General features: G+C 46.1%; 1 protein-coding gene across 4 annotated transcripts in view; it reads right to left on the reverse strand.

Annotated features, from left to right (window-relative positions):
* Positions 1-653: 653 nt before the first annotated feature.
* Positions 654-17,510, reverse strand: part of UBAC2 (UBA domain containing 2) — a 170,085-nt gene continuing 153,228 nt past the window's right edge. For all 4 annotated transcript variants that reach the window (XM_007196817.2, XM_007196815.2, XM_007196816.2 and 1 more), the window contains 2 exons: positions 12,572-12,694; positions 654-1,853 (listed from right to left, as the gene is read on the reverse strand). In XM_007196817.2, coding sequence (XP_007196879.1) covers positions 1,746-1,853; positions 12,572-12,694 — 231 coding nt within the window. In that variant the 3' untranslated portion in view covers positions 654-1,745. The remainder of the gene's footprint in view (positions 1,854-12,571; positions 12,695-17,510) is intronic.

Below are 17,510 nucleotides of genomic sequence, written 5' to 3' on the forward strand. Positions count from 1 at the left end.
ACAAACAAGAACTTGGGGTGGTGAATCCTCTTTAAGCCTCACCCTGTGATCCCAACAGTGGGCTCTCTGCTCCCCATCCTCTGGGAGAGAAGCAGTGAAAAGTCTCGAGGGAGAATTTTGCCTCTGGTTTGATTTCGCTTCACTAGGCACTCTCTGGAGGTGAGAAGGAACTCAGGAGATGGTGTATTTTTGGATACGGTTGCTCTTTTTTGCACTGGAAGCCCAGAGGGTGGGTTTAGATTTGCTGCAGAGGTCATACACAAATCCACACTCTTAGGCCCTCTAGTGATGCCCTGTCAGTGACTGTGGTCAAGGATGTCCCATTACTGTCAACTGTCCTTACGCCTGAGATGGGGACACTCAGATCAAGTCAGGGCCTGTGCTTGGGACCAGCTAGGCTCCCAGACACTCACCTCAGCCCCCATTCCGAGCAGGCTGACGGCCCCAACAAGCCTCAGAATGGGGTCTCACAGGGCCAGTCCTACTTACAGGAATCAAAGGGCTCCTCTCACTTCAAAGAAAGCACCCAAATCTTCTGAAGAAAGATGAGCAGTCTGATAAAAAAAAAATTTTTTTTTGTTTGGATGGTAAAGAATAGTACAGACTAGAACAAAGTTTTATTTAGGTAAGTCTAATAAAGAAACACCAAAAAGTAAAACACATTAAAAACTTTATTGTAAGTACCACGCATGTCTAAATTTGCATCAGTTTGCAACACTTCTGCTGGCTTTGCAGAACACAATAGTTGCAAGTTTCCTTAAATCTTGCTTTAGATCTTTTCAGGCTCATCTGCTCCGGCCACCCCCTCCTCCCCAAGGTGGGGTCAGTCTACCCTGCCTCAGGCTGATATCTGATCACCCCAGGGCCAGGCGGAACCTGCCTCCAGAGGGGCCGGCCCTGCAGCTAGGACGCCCCGTACTGCTCCAGGGACCCCCGCTCTTCTCTTTGTCCCATTTTTACTCCTAGCCTGAGTGGCTAACTGTGGATATTCTAAGCAAAATTAACTCCAGTTATGTTTCACGGAGTATTCCAGAACCTCGAATCGGTACCTGATTCTAATCATTGTTTTTCAATGGAAGCAGGGAGTAGTTGGGAAAAACCCCCTAGACGGGAGCGGGCTGGGACAGGCGGAAGAGGGCTCAGTTCCCTGTCCCTCCCTCAGTGGCCGGGCCTGGCCAACTCTGCGTGCGGCAGGTATGAACTGATCATCCCTAGGGAGTGGGGACTCTGAACAGCCACCTGGGTTTGAAAGCAAATTTGAGGGGGGGAAAAAAAAAGCAATGAAAAAAGTCCATAAAGAAAATTTGACAGGTCCTTTCTGAGTAACAGTCCCCTTTCCAGCACTTATGATCAGATATAATGTAGAAAGATGCATTATAGTAAAAAGAATATGACAATAGCGGTAATTTCCCACCTGGAGTGCTATTCAACTGCTTGCAGAAATCTGCAATTTTAATGCATTTAAAACACATTAGGAATGGGAGATTAATTCTCCAAACCAAGGAAAATACTCCATAAAAAAATAAAGATAGAAAATACATGCTACCTTAATGGCAAACTTATTTTGGATACTTAATGGTAATGATCTTGGAATTAAGGGAGGGAGCAGCGGGGACCACCCTTTGCTCAAGAGGACAGCGAGAACATCGCGTCAGAGAGTGCCGGGTCCTGGGGCTGAGCCGGTAGCGGGACGGCACCCGCTGTGGTCAGCAGCCCGCCAGCCCCTGTGCTGTCCGCTGGGACCGTCAGTGCTGCAGCAGGAAGTTGGTGGCCACGTTAAGGTCATTATTTGAAGCTCTCAGGGCTTCCAAAGCATCACCTCTGGAAAATCCCATCTCCATGAGCCGGGCAACCTGAAAACAGAAACAAAACCAGAAGCCTCATGAGGCTGACGACACTGCTACTGACCCACCAGCCCCAGAATGTTCCTCGTGTGAGTTCTGTAGGACAGATCAAAAAAACACAACACAACAGGTTTCCATTTCAGCGTGAAATCTGATGCTTATAAAATTACAACCGGCTCAACCTTTTAAGGTGCTCACTATATACAGCCAATAAATACGCATTTTCTCACTGAGTCCTCACTTTAGAGACGAGAAAGGGGGCTTCCGAGGGTCAGAGACCTGCCAGGATGCGCAGAGGGCAGCCGAGCTGCGGCGCGGGGTCTGGGAAGCAGGTCTGCACCAGCCACACTCCTTCCGGGTCGAATCTGACTCCCGAGGAAGAGCTTATCCAAGCCGCAGGCGTCCTGAGGCTGGCGGGCTCCGAGGGTACACGCGCCTTTGCGTTCCTGGTGTGGCTCAGGCAGAGCACGGCCTTGGGGAGCCCGCCACCCCCCCGCCCGCCCAGCGTCTCACGGCAGGTGCAGCGTCCCCGGAGTCCCCGCCGGCCTGCGGGCAGCAGCTGCGCAGAGGGGGCGAAGCCCGGGCAGAACTGCGCAGAGGAGGCAGCTAAAGCCACCGAGAGCAGGGAGGTCGAGGCCTCCATCTTTTCGACCACAAATCCTGAATCTGTGAATGTAGAGATTTCCTGTACTTTTACATACAGGCAGTCTCCAAGGTCAAAACAGGCAGTGTCACTACAGTTTATTCGTAACCTGTTTTCCCACTTTAAAATGTATTATAAAAACACTTATGACCCTGGACTAGCCGCAGGTGTTGCTTTTTTTTTTTAAACTTATTTTGAAATACACTACATTTGCAATAATATATAGTGAAAAGTGATACTCTTACAAATGTTGAGATTTCCAACGAGGTGTGAGTTGACAAGGGGCTGGGGGCTTAGTCACCACTTCTAACCTTCCTTCCGGTAGAACGCGATGCCCTGGGGCTCCCCAGTGGTCAGAGCCCCGCTGCCTCTCCTTCCCCCCAGCTGAGGGGCGTGTGCGCGGGCGGGCGAGGGCAGGCGGGGCAAGCGGGCGGCCGCAGGGGTGACTGAGACCCCAGACTCCTCGTCCCTCAGGGGGGCCTTAGGGAGAGGCTAACCGGCTGGGAGGAGACTCGGCCCACTTTTCAGAAGCCGGGGTTCTAGCTGGTGTTTTTGGAACTGACACTGTGATCCCTCATCGGTGGGCTGTTAAGACCAGGATTCAAAGAAAGCACAGTGAGGGTCCTCCCTCTAAGGAACCTCCTTCCAGTTCTCCACCTGCACACACGCCTCCTAAGGGCCGGCCTGGGGGAGGAGACCGCCGGTTTCCAGCTCAGCTTCCGGGGGTAACGGACCGACTGCCGGCGTGGGCAGAATGGCAGGGATCCCTGCTTCCATCTCCTGCTCTGGGAAAAAGTGGCCCTTTCCGGAGTCTCAGGAACACTTCTTCACCCACTGGCCGGGATGGAAAGCTCTTCCTCAAGGGAGTCGAATCTGAGTCTAATTAGTTACCGGCCTGTGGGACTTCAAAGGCCCTAATTTGCCTTTTTAAGCCACAGGAAACAGCCCCATTCCTTTCTCTGCACGAGGCGCGCGCTTGAGTGGCCTCCCCACCTCCGCAGGCACGCAGCTCCTGGTCCGTCCCAGGCCGTGTGGCTCTGTGTCTCCCACCTTTGCTGCCGGTGTGTCCTCTGCTGGGAGGCTCTCCCCTTTGCCCTTGGCCTGGTTACCTCGTCTTCGTCCACTGATCTCGCGGCCCGTGGCCCTTTCCCACGTTTCCCAGCCGAGGAGAAACCCAGAGTAGGGGTCTTGTGGTCCCACTGACCTCTGTCCTGTGCTCCTCCAGGCTGTGACTTAGGGCCGACAGCTTCTTCTTACCACCATACTGTAAGAGCCCTGGCTGCCTTCGTTCATCCCTGTGTTTCAGAATCCAGCACTTTCCAGCCTGCCCCTCCCCTTCCAGCGCTCGCCCATTTGTGCTGCTGCAGAATATGGTACCGTGGGCGTGGTCTGCCCAGGGCAGAGGGCAGCTAGACTGTGCCATCCCAGCCCTTGGCACAGTGGGTGTGCATGCATGTGTGTGCATGTACACGTCCCGAGCGTGTAGCTACAGCACCCTGGGGTGGTGAGTTAGCGGGCCTGCTATAAACCCTGAGTGAAATGCGCTCAAGCCGGGCCTCCGAGTAAGTCTGTATCTGCTCTTCCAGGTTTAGGATTGGGAGCATCTCTGTCGAACGTCCTCTGATCGTTTTCTAGCCAACCAAAACTCTGTCAGCTTAAATTCTGTTGTTTCCTGTGTTAGCTCCCTCAAACTCTATTATCCCCACATCTGATTAGCACATTTGCTAATAAGCTCTACAACGTCACTCAAGTTAAAATGCCAAGCAGACAAGGCCAAAGGCAGGGCCCAGAACTCACCAGAGCCCTCCCCTTTCTATCCAAGTGGCTCATCAACAGGTTTTTTGAATTTTAACCAGTTTCAAACTTCATATTATTATCTGTTGCAATGTCACTAACATCTCTCCCGACGTGGCGAGAAGTGCAAATGTCTTGGTGGCATCCTGTGTCAACAGGATCAGTTTGGTGCCTTCAGACCACAAGGCCCTTTACCTCTCACAAGTATCTGCTTGATAATCTATTTCAGCCTCCTGCCACACGTGACACATCACTTTTGCCGTTCAACTCTCAGAATCCACACTTTTCCCTTTCCTTGGGGTCATTTCACACTGAGTGTCACTCGGGGAGCAGGGCCACAGGACCCGTGCTGGATGTGTGTCAACAGGGAGAAACCACCTCACTGGTCTGGGTACTCCGGCCAGGCTATTTCATACACTCCTGGATTGAAATAACCTTTCATGATGTTTATTCCAGTCACTTCCAGTTAAGGACCACTATCTTTAGTGGAGTGAACGTGGCCAGTGAGGGGCTGGGCAGCTCTGCCTGCCTTGTCTCTGTTGCCCACGGACATGACACCACGGGCCAATGACTTGGCCTCTCTCAATGACGGTGAACAGTGTGGCAAATGCTACACTCGCTGTCACCTCTGTCACCTCTAGTACTTCAAGCATAGCTAACGCCTGGCTGCCTCTTTGCACCCAGCCGACAGGAACAAATCCATCTGTTTGGCGATTCATGATTCATAACCTGGAGCTGATGCCGTGTGAGCCTCGCCCCGGCGCTGGTACCAGGTGGGGCTGCCGGCCACAGCTTCCAACTGTACTGGAGTTCTCTCTCCACTGACTCCGAGTCTGGTCTGAAATCCAGGAGATGCTGAGCAGGGGTTGCTGCACACACACAGCAGAGCGGCCGCGGCCCCGCGGCCCCGAGGGAGAAGCGCCTGGGTCTGGCGGGGGTGGCCGGGCCGCGCCCGCGGGGGTGATGTCTGGTGTGAGGAGAAACGCGTTCCCTGCACACAGGGCTTCCTCCAGGTTCATTCTCTCTGCAGACACACAACCACACGTGCCGTCACTGGCTTTGGCAGCTGAGCTGGTTTCCACAGGTCTCCGCTGAAAACGATGCTCGCTGTTCTGCGCAGGCAGTGGCCGAGTGGCCATCACAGCCCTTTGCCTAAAGCTGGCTTTGGAGCCTTTTGCATTTCTTCAGGGGCGAGAAGACGAGTGTGATCAGAGCATTTTCACTGCTGAATGACCTGGTACTTTGACCAGATGAGAAAGCTCACAAAGTAGAAACAGTGTTAACGCTATTTAAAAACTGAACGAGCACAGGAAGAAAGGGCATGTGTAAGCTTCCTTTAGTGTCCCGAACTGTAAACGTCTACAAAACATGAAATGGCATGCTCGGGCGTGGGTATGAGGGTAACGATCAGAAAACCAGAAGAAGGACAGAGAGAGGGGTCCCGACCGTGTTTCCTGGCTGCCCCGTCGTCCTGCAGAGGGCGGCGCTGGCTGGGGCGGCCGCAGCCAGGCAGGGGGCTGTGCCTCCCACCGCTGCCCTTCCTCGGGGGCTCAGCTGCTCACGGCCAGGGCGGTAAGGGCCGCAGCAGAGAGCTGCAGCCCCCATGGTGGACACCGAGAATCACCGTCGTGGTCCTCTGTGTTTATCGGCGCCCGACTTGCACAACCCTTGTGTGTTTCGTAACCGTCTGAGTGTGAAGCTTTATTTAGCACACGATGCGGGAACTCCCGTGCTCAACAGTAGCAAGAGAAAATTGAGGCCACGCAGACCTGCGGTTGCATAAGCAAGACACGGATAGGGTTCTAGAGGTTCACAATTCCTTAAAATAAAACCACAGGGGAGCTGGCAGCTGTTAGAGAAGCGCCCCAGCCTCAGCTGCTGGGAGGTGGGGACCCCGCCAGGTGGCAGAGGGGGCTCTGCGGAGTCACTGTGTGGCCCCAGGCCGGGGACTAGAGCCTCGGGCTCCCAGCTTCCTCACAGCTTTGAGGGTAGGAGAGACAGGTGTGAAAGGCCTAGAACGGTGACCGGCACATAACAGGTGCTCAGTAAGCGTTCCCTCTTGTGATCATTCTGTCCTATTGAGAAGCCATTGGGCCGGGTGTAGAGGATCACTCCCTCAGAGCCTCCGACGTGACAAAACTGCCCTCGGGTTTTGTTTTCAGCACTCACTTGAACTGTTTCCACTTTGCTAGTTTTATACCCTTTGTTGGTCAAAGAACTGACGTGTCTTTCACAAGATCAAACACAGGCTTGTTTTCAGAGGGGCTGGAGGGAGTCCCGGAGCAGAAGGGCCACCACCACGCCGGCTCCTAGGACCAGGGTCACTGGCATCCAGGGAGAGGCCCGGGTCCCCAGATGACAGGGACCTGATGCCACCCGGGTCCACAGCCAAGCATACCCACACGCACACCTCCCGCCATGGCTGAATACAGCGATGCTGAACAAAGCAAGTGACCTTTGCTACCTGTTTCTAGCGTTTAAACTGCGTAAACAAGAATTGGCCTAACAAAACTAAGGTGGCCAGCCCAAATGAAGTCGGATAGGAAGACAGCAGAGTCAAGAGCATGTCAGTCAGTGCCGCGCTGGTGGGTCTGCAGCATTCTGGAAAAGCTTCTAAAACGCATCTCCTTCAACATTCCTCCTCTACTCCAGAGCCCCGTGAGTACCTTCCTCCTCCTGCCTGTGCATCACAGGAAAGTTTCCATCTAAAATACTCACCACAAAACATCAGAATAGAGTTCATCTTGGTTTCTAGCCTAAAAACCCGAACGATCCTTTTCTCTAACTTCTTTCAGAAGCCAGGTGTAGCTGGGTTATTATCCAAAGAGGATGGTATGCTTTTCCCATTTTCCCCATCACTTATTCACAAAATCTCAAGTGACTCAAATGTCACATCTCCAAGGCCTGTTTCTTACGATTGAAAATGCAACTTCCCAGCGGCAAGATCAGAGGGGCAGGATGGCAGGGAGAGGCCGGCACTGAAACTGTAGCTCAGCCTCCTCACTGGGAGGGAAACACACTTGCGCAAGGTCCCCCTGCAGTGACCTCTGACTCTAACAGCTGCTCTTCGTCAGGGACCCCTGAGGCCGGCCCGAGGTCTGGGAGCTGGGACAGGAGCGGGCGCCGCGGGAGAGCCCTGTCACTGTCATCTGGCAGTGCTGCAAAGGAGGACAAGGTGGAGATATGCTTCCCAAGGAGAGACCTCACCAAACGAGAAAAGAAACCTATAGAGAAAGGAGATAAATCTGGACTGGTTTTCCTTTCCTTTTTTTTTTAATCCTCTATGGTTGGAACTTGTGCCCCTACTACCTCAAGGTAATTCTTACTCAAGAAAATGAATAAAACCCCACTTTAACATTCTACTACTCTTTGACACAAGTGAAGTAGGACGTTCATTCCAATGAGATTTATAGCAATTCCTCTCAGTTTGAAACACTCCTTTGCTTGTTTTGTTCAAATAAGACTGTGGTTTTCTTTAACTTCCCTTTAGCTAAGGGTGTCAAAAACAAATCGTTTTTGGGGTTCTTACTTCCTAAATTCTGACTCTTGCAGAAAACGATGCCCACCTGAAAGGTAGTCCCAACCAGTCCCCTGTGGGCTGCCCATGGCGGCTGGCCGCTTCCCAGGCCATGTGCACACCCGGCCGGGAGGAGTGACCCCAGAGAGGCCCTGGGAGGTAGGCTTGCCCTTCCCTGCCCTCATTATAGCTATCATTTGTCACCAATCAGGGCAAGCTCAATGCCAGATCCCTGTGGGTCAGTGCCACCCTCATTCCCTATTAGCTGACCCCCTCTCCTCTTCCTTGGAACTGCTGAACCCCTGTGATCACACGGTTGGCTGAGTGGACTGTACCTGGTTATCTTACGCTCCTGCCCGGCCAGTGGCTCAGCGGCCCCTCATCTTTGCATTCTCCTGCTTGCTTCAGGGTTTAGTCCTGAGAAGGCCCTGGCTACAGGCTGGGGGGGGGGGCTCCTTTGCTTACATCTTTCAGTACTCAGAAGAATTAGGCACCCCCGAAAGCTGGTTAATTATTTGACTGCCACACAATATTTCATTCTAATGGATAACACATTCTAACACTAGCATTAGAGATTAGAGGTGGAAAGGTCTGACAAAGGACCACCCTCTAACACATTTTTAAGTGAAAACAAGTGTTCTTTCGAAAAAGAAGCCCTCCAACCACACCTTCACGTTCAGCCCTGCTCTAACCGCCACTCGGGCACCTGCTGTGTGTCAGGCTCTGTGTCAGGAGGGAAACGCGGAAGAGACGGTACTGGCCCTCATGGAGCTCACCGTCCGCCAGGGAACCAGATGACATGGGTGTCTCTATACCAACACCCAAGTCACTGGGGTCCAGATACCCAGAGCAGAAGCGCTAAGTTTTCATAAGGTGAGCATTTTGGAGTTTAGATAGGTTTTTCAGAGGCAGTGGTGAGGACTCCAGAGATGAGAAGAGAGACTCACTGAGATTTAGATTCTCTCACACTGAATACATTTCGCTACTTATCCGCTATGACTGAGAGTGTCTGTGTGCCATCTCTCTTGGGCCGATGGATATTTCAGAGGACATGAATGGAATCCACACGGCGGGTCTCACGTATTATAAACGTTCGAAGTGGTACCATACCTCGAGTGGGCAAGAGTCTCATAAGCACCCGGACTGTAATATGTTCCCTGGGCAGAGATGGAAGACACTACATGCGTGGTTATGAGCATAACACGCCCCTTCTTTCACGTCGAGCCCATCCTCCAGGGAAATCCAACGATGGGATTCCCTGTTTAAAATCCTGCATTGCACCTTAATGCCTCCAGCACGGAAGCAGAGGTCCACGCCCCACTGAGGACCGCTGGGAAGCCTCCCTACTTCTTCCCCACATGAGGCCCCTGCCCCAGCGGTCACTCTCCTCTCCAGCCCCACCCACCTGTGCTTCCCCAGATCTGATGCGCTTTTCACCAGGCCACATCTTTACAAAGAGCACTGCCCCCGCCCTCCCACACTGGCAATCCTTCAGCAGCATCGGAAGGTTTGATTACAGCTGGCAAGAGCTGCCGCTGAGCCTGGCTTCACCCTGGGCTCTGCACCACGTGCAGGCAGGAATCGCTTGCCTTACCTATCTCCGTAGTTCAAGAACCTAGCCCAGTGGTTAGACTGGGCAGAGCGGACAGCTGATAACCGCTGGCTGACTACAAGGAGGGAAACATGTGATTGGAAGTGAGGAAGTCAGCATTTGTAAACTCCATGCTTGTCCTCCTTTCGTTAAATGCTGGCATTGGCTTAGTTAGTCCTGTTTAACTTCCTTGTCCGATTTCACCTGTGCGTCCCATTAAGCATAAACCGAAGGGTCACCTTCTAAGCTTGGGGAGGGCTCAAGAGAGACAAACTTGGGAAGTTTTTTTCCCTTTTGATTAAAAAAAAAAATGAGGCCAATATGACAAAATTTCATTATTTGTTAATTTTGCGTGTGGGTGTAATATGAAAATCCCTGGTTAAGAAGAAAAAAATAAAAAGAGACAGAAACGCAATAATGCACACACTTATTTTTAAGATACTAGTAGGGTTTGGGGTGGCATCTGCAAGGGGTGATGAACTGGCAAAGGTGCTTGTTGAAAAACAGTAGGAGTGGATCGTGAAGAACTAAAAATCCAGAAACTTAATAGCAATAGTAGAAAAGGTGGCAAACATTTCTATGGCCGTATGTTAGAGTCTTACTAGACTTAACAGGGGATGCACATTCTTTCTTAGAATATTCTTTGTTTTCAAAATAGATGGACTACATTTCCTATCTTAAATAACTTTCACTAAAATTCCTGAAGTATTTGCTCACATCAGAAAAAACTCAAATAACCATTTCTCTTTTCCTTGGTTTAGAAAAGTACTAAGTTTCTTAAATGCATTAAAATCACATGACTGATATTTAAATAAAGTACAGCACATCTAATTGAAAAATTAAGCATAAAAAGGTTTTGTTAATTCAAACTATCTTAATGTTACTAACAAATAATTGTTTAAAAAAATATATTTATTTATTTAATTATTTTTGGCTGCATTGGGTCCTCGTTGCTGCGGGCGGGCTTTCTCCAGTTGCCATGAGCGGGGGTCACCCCTCGTCGCGGTGCGCGGGGCCTCTCACTGGGGGGGCCCCCTCCCGCTGTGGAGTGTGGGCTCCAGAGCGCAGCCTCAGCAGTTGTGGCAAACGGGCCCAGCTGCTCTATGGTACATGGGATCCTCCCGGACCAGGGCCTGAACCCGCGTCCCCTGCATTGGCAGGCAGATTCCCAACCATTGTGCCACCAAGGAAACCCCAAATGATATTTTAGACAGTGTCTAGCCTCCAACTAACCAAGAGATTATATGTAACTATACATTTGTAAACATTACTGTAAATGTCTTGAGGTAAGAACAACGTCTTTCTTCTCTTTTACAGTCTCTCGAGCACCTAACACAAAAACTATTGAGAGTCTACAGAAATAATGTTGAGGGGGACCTCCATGTCTTAATGCGGGGCAGTCTGTAAGGCCATTTCAGGATAATCAAGAAAGAGAAAAGACAAGATTTAGAAAAGTCAATGAATAAGGAAGCATGTTAAAAACAACCTCTCATGTATTTACATCTTTTCATAACAGAGCCAAGAAGAAGTAAAGGATATTTTGAACTGATACCGACATCATGTTAACCTCGCTCTCGTCATTCTGGGAGGATCAAGGAGAATGATTCATTTAAAAAAAAAAACCCTAAAGACTTCAATTACACACATTCACCTTGTTTTCATTTTTTGACACTTTTTTTCCCTCAAGTGTCAAAACTAAGAACTATTTCACCTTTAAATACTTTCTATCGTTAACGGCTGCTCTGTTGTGAGGGATGTGACCTGGGTTCTATCAAGGAAACAGTAATATAACAGAACTTTATTTCTTTTCACCTGAATTTGAGAGTATTAGTTTATTTTTTAATCTGTTATTATAAATGCCTTATAAATGCTGAGTTACTCGGCTTTATCTTCTAATCGTGGGACTAACAGTTTTTTGGAAATTCGCTAATGGAGGTGGAAGAGAACTATGGCTCCTTAATCCATCTCTCAACCCTAACGAGTTGCTCAAAGGATGAGTCTGAGCTGAGAAGTTAAGGGCGAGGGGTTGGGTCAGCTCGTCAGGCATATTCCATTGGTTTCTCTCACTTGTGGTGGCCTAACCCAGAGGTGCCAGTGGGCGCCCTGCCCAGAAGCCCCTCCTGAGTTCCAGAAAAAGCCAGGATACATACAGCTTTGCCACAGAGACTGAGTGCCTTGGATCGGACTGGCTTTTGTTGGCTCTGGGAACAGGGGATGGGGAAAGTGCATGGGGTGACTCGCTATGAAACACTGACCTTGATTTGCTTTTATGAGAAGAAAGCAACATTTGCAGAATGAAATTTAAAAGGGTTGTTACTGAAGTGCTCTCAACCTACTAGCTTAGATTTTCAAAAACTTTCTAGTGTGAAATAATTACAAACTTCTAGAAAAATTTCAAGAAGAGCACAAAGAACCCAATTACTCTTCATCCACATTCACCAATTATTACTTTGCCACAGTTGCTTTCTGTCTACACACACACACACACACACACACTCCCATTTATTTTTCCTGAGCCACCTGAGATTAAGCTGCATACATCCTGTCCCTTTAGATCATCCTATTTCCTCGTTTCCTCTAATCTACAATACATACAATATAATTTCAGAATTGCTGTACTCATATCACCATGAAAAATAAACCCATGAAGAGTTTGAGGTTTGCAGTTCTTTTTTTTTTTTTAAGAGGGCATATTACGTTCAAAAGTTACCGAAATTAATTTTCCCTCTCCCTTTCGATTACATTATTCACTTAAGATATAGCTGGAACATTTATTTCAGTGTCCTTTTAGTTTTATGATTGTCCCCATTGTTGATTTGCTTTTTCAGTATGTAAAACATTAACTTGGTTCCTAAGTGAAAACCACACAGAGAAGCTCCCTGTCCTTCTGCCTCCTTCTCTCCCAGCCTGCGTCGTGAACCAACTTCAGTAACCATGAAATATCACAGATTTAAAAATAAGCGATCACAACGCATTTTTGTTTCAAATTATGCCTTCCTCAAACTCATAAGACCCACAGTAGCCAATAAAGGGCCCAAGTGTCTATCACTGGTGTAGGTGGTGGTTTACCTGATATCAAAATCTTTGTATTTATATGCTTGATTTCTTTCAAGTCTCGTTCACCAAAACTGCTTGGAGTGTGAAGCATGGGTTTAGGGTAAGTACCAGGTGTTTCTGATTACCTGCTCCTCCGAAACCTCTAGAGGAGGGGACGCTTGTTGCTCAGACTGCCGACCATCCTGATAGTTTACGTTTCGTCGCTGACGTAGAGGAGGGAAAAGACGGTTCCAGTTGATCATTCCTCCCTACAAAGAGATCAATGCACAGCGTTCAGACACAGGAGGAGCAGAAACATCGTGACGCACTAAAGAGCTTTCTCTTGCAATGCAGTCACAGCTGCAGACTGGAAATAAAATGTCAGATGGACCTGCTGTGTGCAAGCTGAATCAATAGGCTAAAATCAGCAGCCTGCAATAGGTGCACAGAGAGAAAAGAAGGTAGCAGCTACTGCCAAAGGGATCTGTGCAATTTGACTCCAGAAGGCAGTGGAAGACACATGCAGTCACTCCCACCCTCAGCCCCATGGTGTCCCCACCGACACTGTCCCAACTCCGCTGGACTCGGGAAGACACGAGAGGAGGCAAATTCAGGGCAGGCGACCAGAAACCTGGAGCTTCCTTCAGCAGCTCTTTAAAATGTTGCTCCTCCCCCCTTTCTCCTCCAGCTCCCCTTCTCCCTGTTCTTGTTCTTTTTTAAAATTTGAGTAAATTCTGAGCAAGGTCCACAGAGAGAGACTGCAGGCGGAGATAAAACCCAGGTTGGGGGACAGGCTCGGGAATGTAAAGGTAAACCTTACACGCAGGGACAAGAGGTTCACACCTGTCCTCTGTGTGGCTTTATGGATAACTTCACATTGGTGGCGATGTCATTTCTTGCCTTTTCTATGTCATCAATGAAAAAAAGCCACTATGTGAAGAAAACATGTGCACTGCATGATGCTTTTAAAAAACTGACGTTTTTGCCTATATGCCGCCTTTTAAATTTATCAACTTAAATCTGTTTCTAGATGTCTTCTAGTTCTGGAAGATTTAGAGACTAAGAAAACCTAAAATTTTTCCTATTATAATATAGGAAAATTATAATACCTAAACATGCTAGATAAAATTTAAAAATATTTCATATGCATAGCTGAACATAAAGGGAAGATGGAGGCCCCAAGATGCCAGAAACAAGCTCTGGAAAACCAGGGCAGTAAAGAAGAGAGGATGGAGTGTGAGGGGGGAGCACATCCTGCTAATCCAGAGCTACTTGGGTTTTACCACCTATTTGGGTTCAGGAGAGGAGGCCTTGGGTCTGAAAGGGGCAGTGACTTTAAGCTCATTACCTCCTTAAAGGCACAACCTCAAATGGCAGCACCCCCAGTGAGAGAGGATGAGAAAAAACCAACCAAAGAGCAGATTTTCCTGAGGGAGGGAGCAGGAATCTTGGTCTGCCTGAGAGGTGAGAACTGCAGGGAAATTTGGGGTTCAAGTTACACCACACATCTGCTCTAAGAACCCATCGAAAAGTACATAAAATTCGTTCTGGGATTGGAGACGGATACACCTAAGGAGCCAAGCAGAAGTAAATCTAAAGTTACTCTGGAGAGACACTCTCTCATCCTGGAATTAGATGGGATTCATAGATACAGCTCCAGTGGGGGAAGACTCGGACCCCAAACTACAAAACCCATGAGGAAAAAACCCATCATGAGCAAGAGTCAGTGTGTACAATAAATAGGAGGACTAGATCCCCAAGAACTTAAATTTACAACATTCTGAAAAAAACCATAAAATTAGAAGTTTTAAGATGACTGAGATACAGAAGGAGTTAAAAAAAAAGAATAGGACGCTATAAAAAAAAAGATAGTTTTTTTAAAAAATAGGGAAACTAAAAATAGAGATATTATGCAAAACTGTTCTGGAGAGATACTGGTAGAAATAAATTCAAATATATTAATGATCACACTAAATATACATTGACAAACTCACAAGCTGAAAGGCTGAGATTGTCAATTTTGAAATCTCTCCCATTCCCCCCAACCCAACAACAGACAAACTGAAAATATAAAGACATAGACAAGTTGATGTAAAGAGATGGAAAAAGAAATATTAAAGCAAACTGATGTTGCTATATTCATGTCAAATAAATAGACCTCAAGGGCAAAAGAGGCATTATTGGGGATAAAACCACTAAGATACATTGATATTATTTATATATAACATGCCAGCATCAAAATACAGAAAGTAAAATTTAACAAAATTACAAGTGAAGTGGAAACATCTAGACATATATTTAATTTTCAGCATATACCGATAGATCAAGCAGACAGACAATTAATAACAATACAGAACATAAATAACAAGTTTGTCTAGACGGACATATATAGCCTGCACTCAATTTTTAGAGACTATACATTCTTTTCTAAGTAAATTATTTATTAAAAAAGTGACAGTGCACTAAGTCCTATATGAAATGTCCGCAAATACCAAAACATAAATATTATACAGACTATATTCTCTGACTATAATTCAACTAAAAATAAATATCAAAATTATAATTAATATAAAACAAAAATGCACACATTTGAGATCAAAAATGAAAAATCATAATGGAAGTTAGAAGATATCTAAAAGTGAATAAAATTGAGACTACTACCAATCAAAGCTTGTGGGATATAATTAAGTAGTTGATGTAATTTTAAAATATTGAGCTTAAAGAAAATGAAGACTGAAAATTAAACAGTTAAATACAATTTAAGAAGTTAGAGAAGGTAACAATGGTCTAAAGAAATTGGTAAGAATGAAGTACAGAGCAAATGTTAATAAAGTGGGAAACAGAGACACAACAGAAGGAATCAATGAAAACCCAATGCTGACTGTTGAAAAAGTCAAATAAAATGAATAAACCTGATGCTTAGTGAAAAGACAAAGAAAGAAGCACAAATTATATTAGGAATAACACAAGGAACATAATTACAGGTATTAAATAAGAATACTTTATTTGTGCTAATAACTTTGACGAAATAGACAATTTTCTAGAAAAACATAACTTGCCAAAACTCAAGAAGGAATAGAAATTGGTAATCAGTTTTAAAAATTGTTCAGGAGCATCGACTAAAGCTGTACATTCGTGGATGCCTCAGCAAATTCCACTCCTGGACAACATAAATGCAAACACATGTTCACCAAGGGCAGGGACCAGAATGTTCTCAGCAGTGTTGTTTGCAATCCTCAAAGACTGGAAACTACCCAAATGCCCACTAAGTAGAATGGATACATTATAGTATATTCACATGATGTAGTATTATATAGCAGTTCAAATGAACAAACTACAATTGTATGCAACAATATGGCTAAATCTCTCAAATAAAATGTTAAATAAAATAAACACAAAAAAGTACATTTGTATGATTACTTTTATATAATGCTAACTTTTCTGTATGTTATACTTCAATGGAAAGTTACAAAAAGAAATAGAAAACCTGATTAGACTTTTAGCCATTAATGTAATTGAAATAATACTTAAAAATCTACCTACCAAAAATCTACTGGTGAAGTCTATGAAAATTTTGAGGACCTGCCATCTTACACAAGTTGTTCTAGAGAACAGAAAAGAAGAAGAGCTCCCCACCTAATTTTTTGAGGCTATATAACGCTGTTTCCAAAAATCAGAGAAGGCTGTTATGAGAAAGAAGAATTATAAAACAATCTATTTTTCATTTATGGACAGATGCAATAATCCTAAATAAAAGATTAGCAAACTCAATCCAACAATGTTCAAAAAAGATCATCATCTTATCCACTATGATGTACTATATTAGGATTTACCTCAGGAATCTTAGAAAATATAGTAATGTAATTCACACATTAACAGATTAAAGGAGGAAAACCAAATGTTCACACTCAACAGATATAAAAATAATTTGATAAAACTTGATGAAGAGACAAGAATCCCTATTATCACCACTTGCTTTCAACAAGAGTCACGGCATAATGAGGATGAAACCAACCACCTGTGAAAGAAAATGCAGAAGGATGGAAAGTGAGAAACTGTCATCACACATGATGACTGTCTACCTAGAAAATGAGAACCAATGAGTACAAAATTAAAAAAATCACTAACATTCCTTGCCTGTGATCACTGAGAAAGTATAAGTGCAAAAAATTCCTATTTACAAAGATAAATAAAAACCATTAGGTACTCAGGAATTAAATCTAACAAATAATTTGCAAGATCTCTATGAAAACTGGTAAACTTGATTGAAGGATATCAGAAGACCTAAATAAGTGGAAAGACAGCACATTCCTGCCTGGAAGACTCAATACTGTCATCTTTTCACACTCTGCCAATTCCAGGCTGTAGCAGAGACTGCTGGTTGACTTTCAATATCCACATTCCCTTTTCTTTAAAAATAGGACTTTTTTTGGGGGGGTGATGCACAGTTAGTACATTTCTCAGCTTCCCCCACGAGGACTCAGTTCTGCCAATGGTATGCAAGCAAAAAGGGCATCTGGGACCTCCAGAAGAGATCTCTATTTCTTTTAAATGAGTTAAATTTTTAAAAAAATTTATCTTATTGAAGTGTGGTTGATTTACATATATATATTCTTTTTCATATTGTTTTCCATTATTGTTTATTACAGGATATTGAATATAGTTCCCTGTGCTCTACAGTAGGATGTTGTTGTGTATCCATCTTACATAACTTAGTCTGCATCCACTAATCTCAAACTCCCAATCCATCCTTCCCTCACCCCGCTCCAGAAGAGATCCTAAAGGGAGGGATGCACCCTTCCTCATTGCTTCCTCCTCCTTCCTGGAGCCCAGGCGGGCTGAGGACAGGGCAAGAGCCAGAGAAAAGGAGCCTCGGGGCGCAACTTCATGCAGGGGCCCCACCAGCTCGGGGCTATCAACGTCTGACTTCTTTTACACGAGACAAACTTCTGCCTTGTTTAGGTTTCTGTGATTTTGTGTTTTCTGTCATATGGAGCTAAACCTATTCCTAATGGGTATATATTCAAAATTCACAAGTGTGCACACGCGTGTGTGTGTGTGTGTGTGTGTGTGTTTTGGTTGAAC

The sequence above is a fragment of the Balaenoptera acutorostrata genome, chromosome 18, assembly GCF_949987535.1.
Source record: "Balaenoptera acutorostrata chromosome 18, mBalAcu1.1, whole genome shotgun sequence".
In the NCBI taxonomy this organism is placed as follows: domain Eukaryota; kingdom Metazoa; phylum Chordata; class Mammalia; order Artiodactyla; family Balaenopteridae; genus Balaenoptera; species Balaenoptera acutorostrata.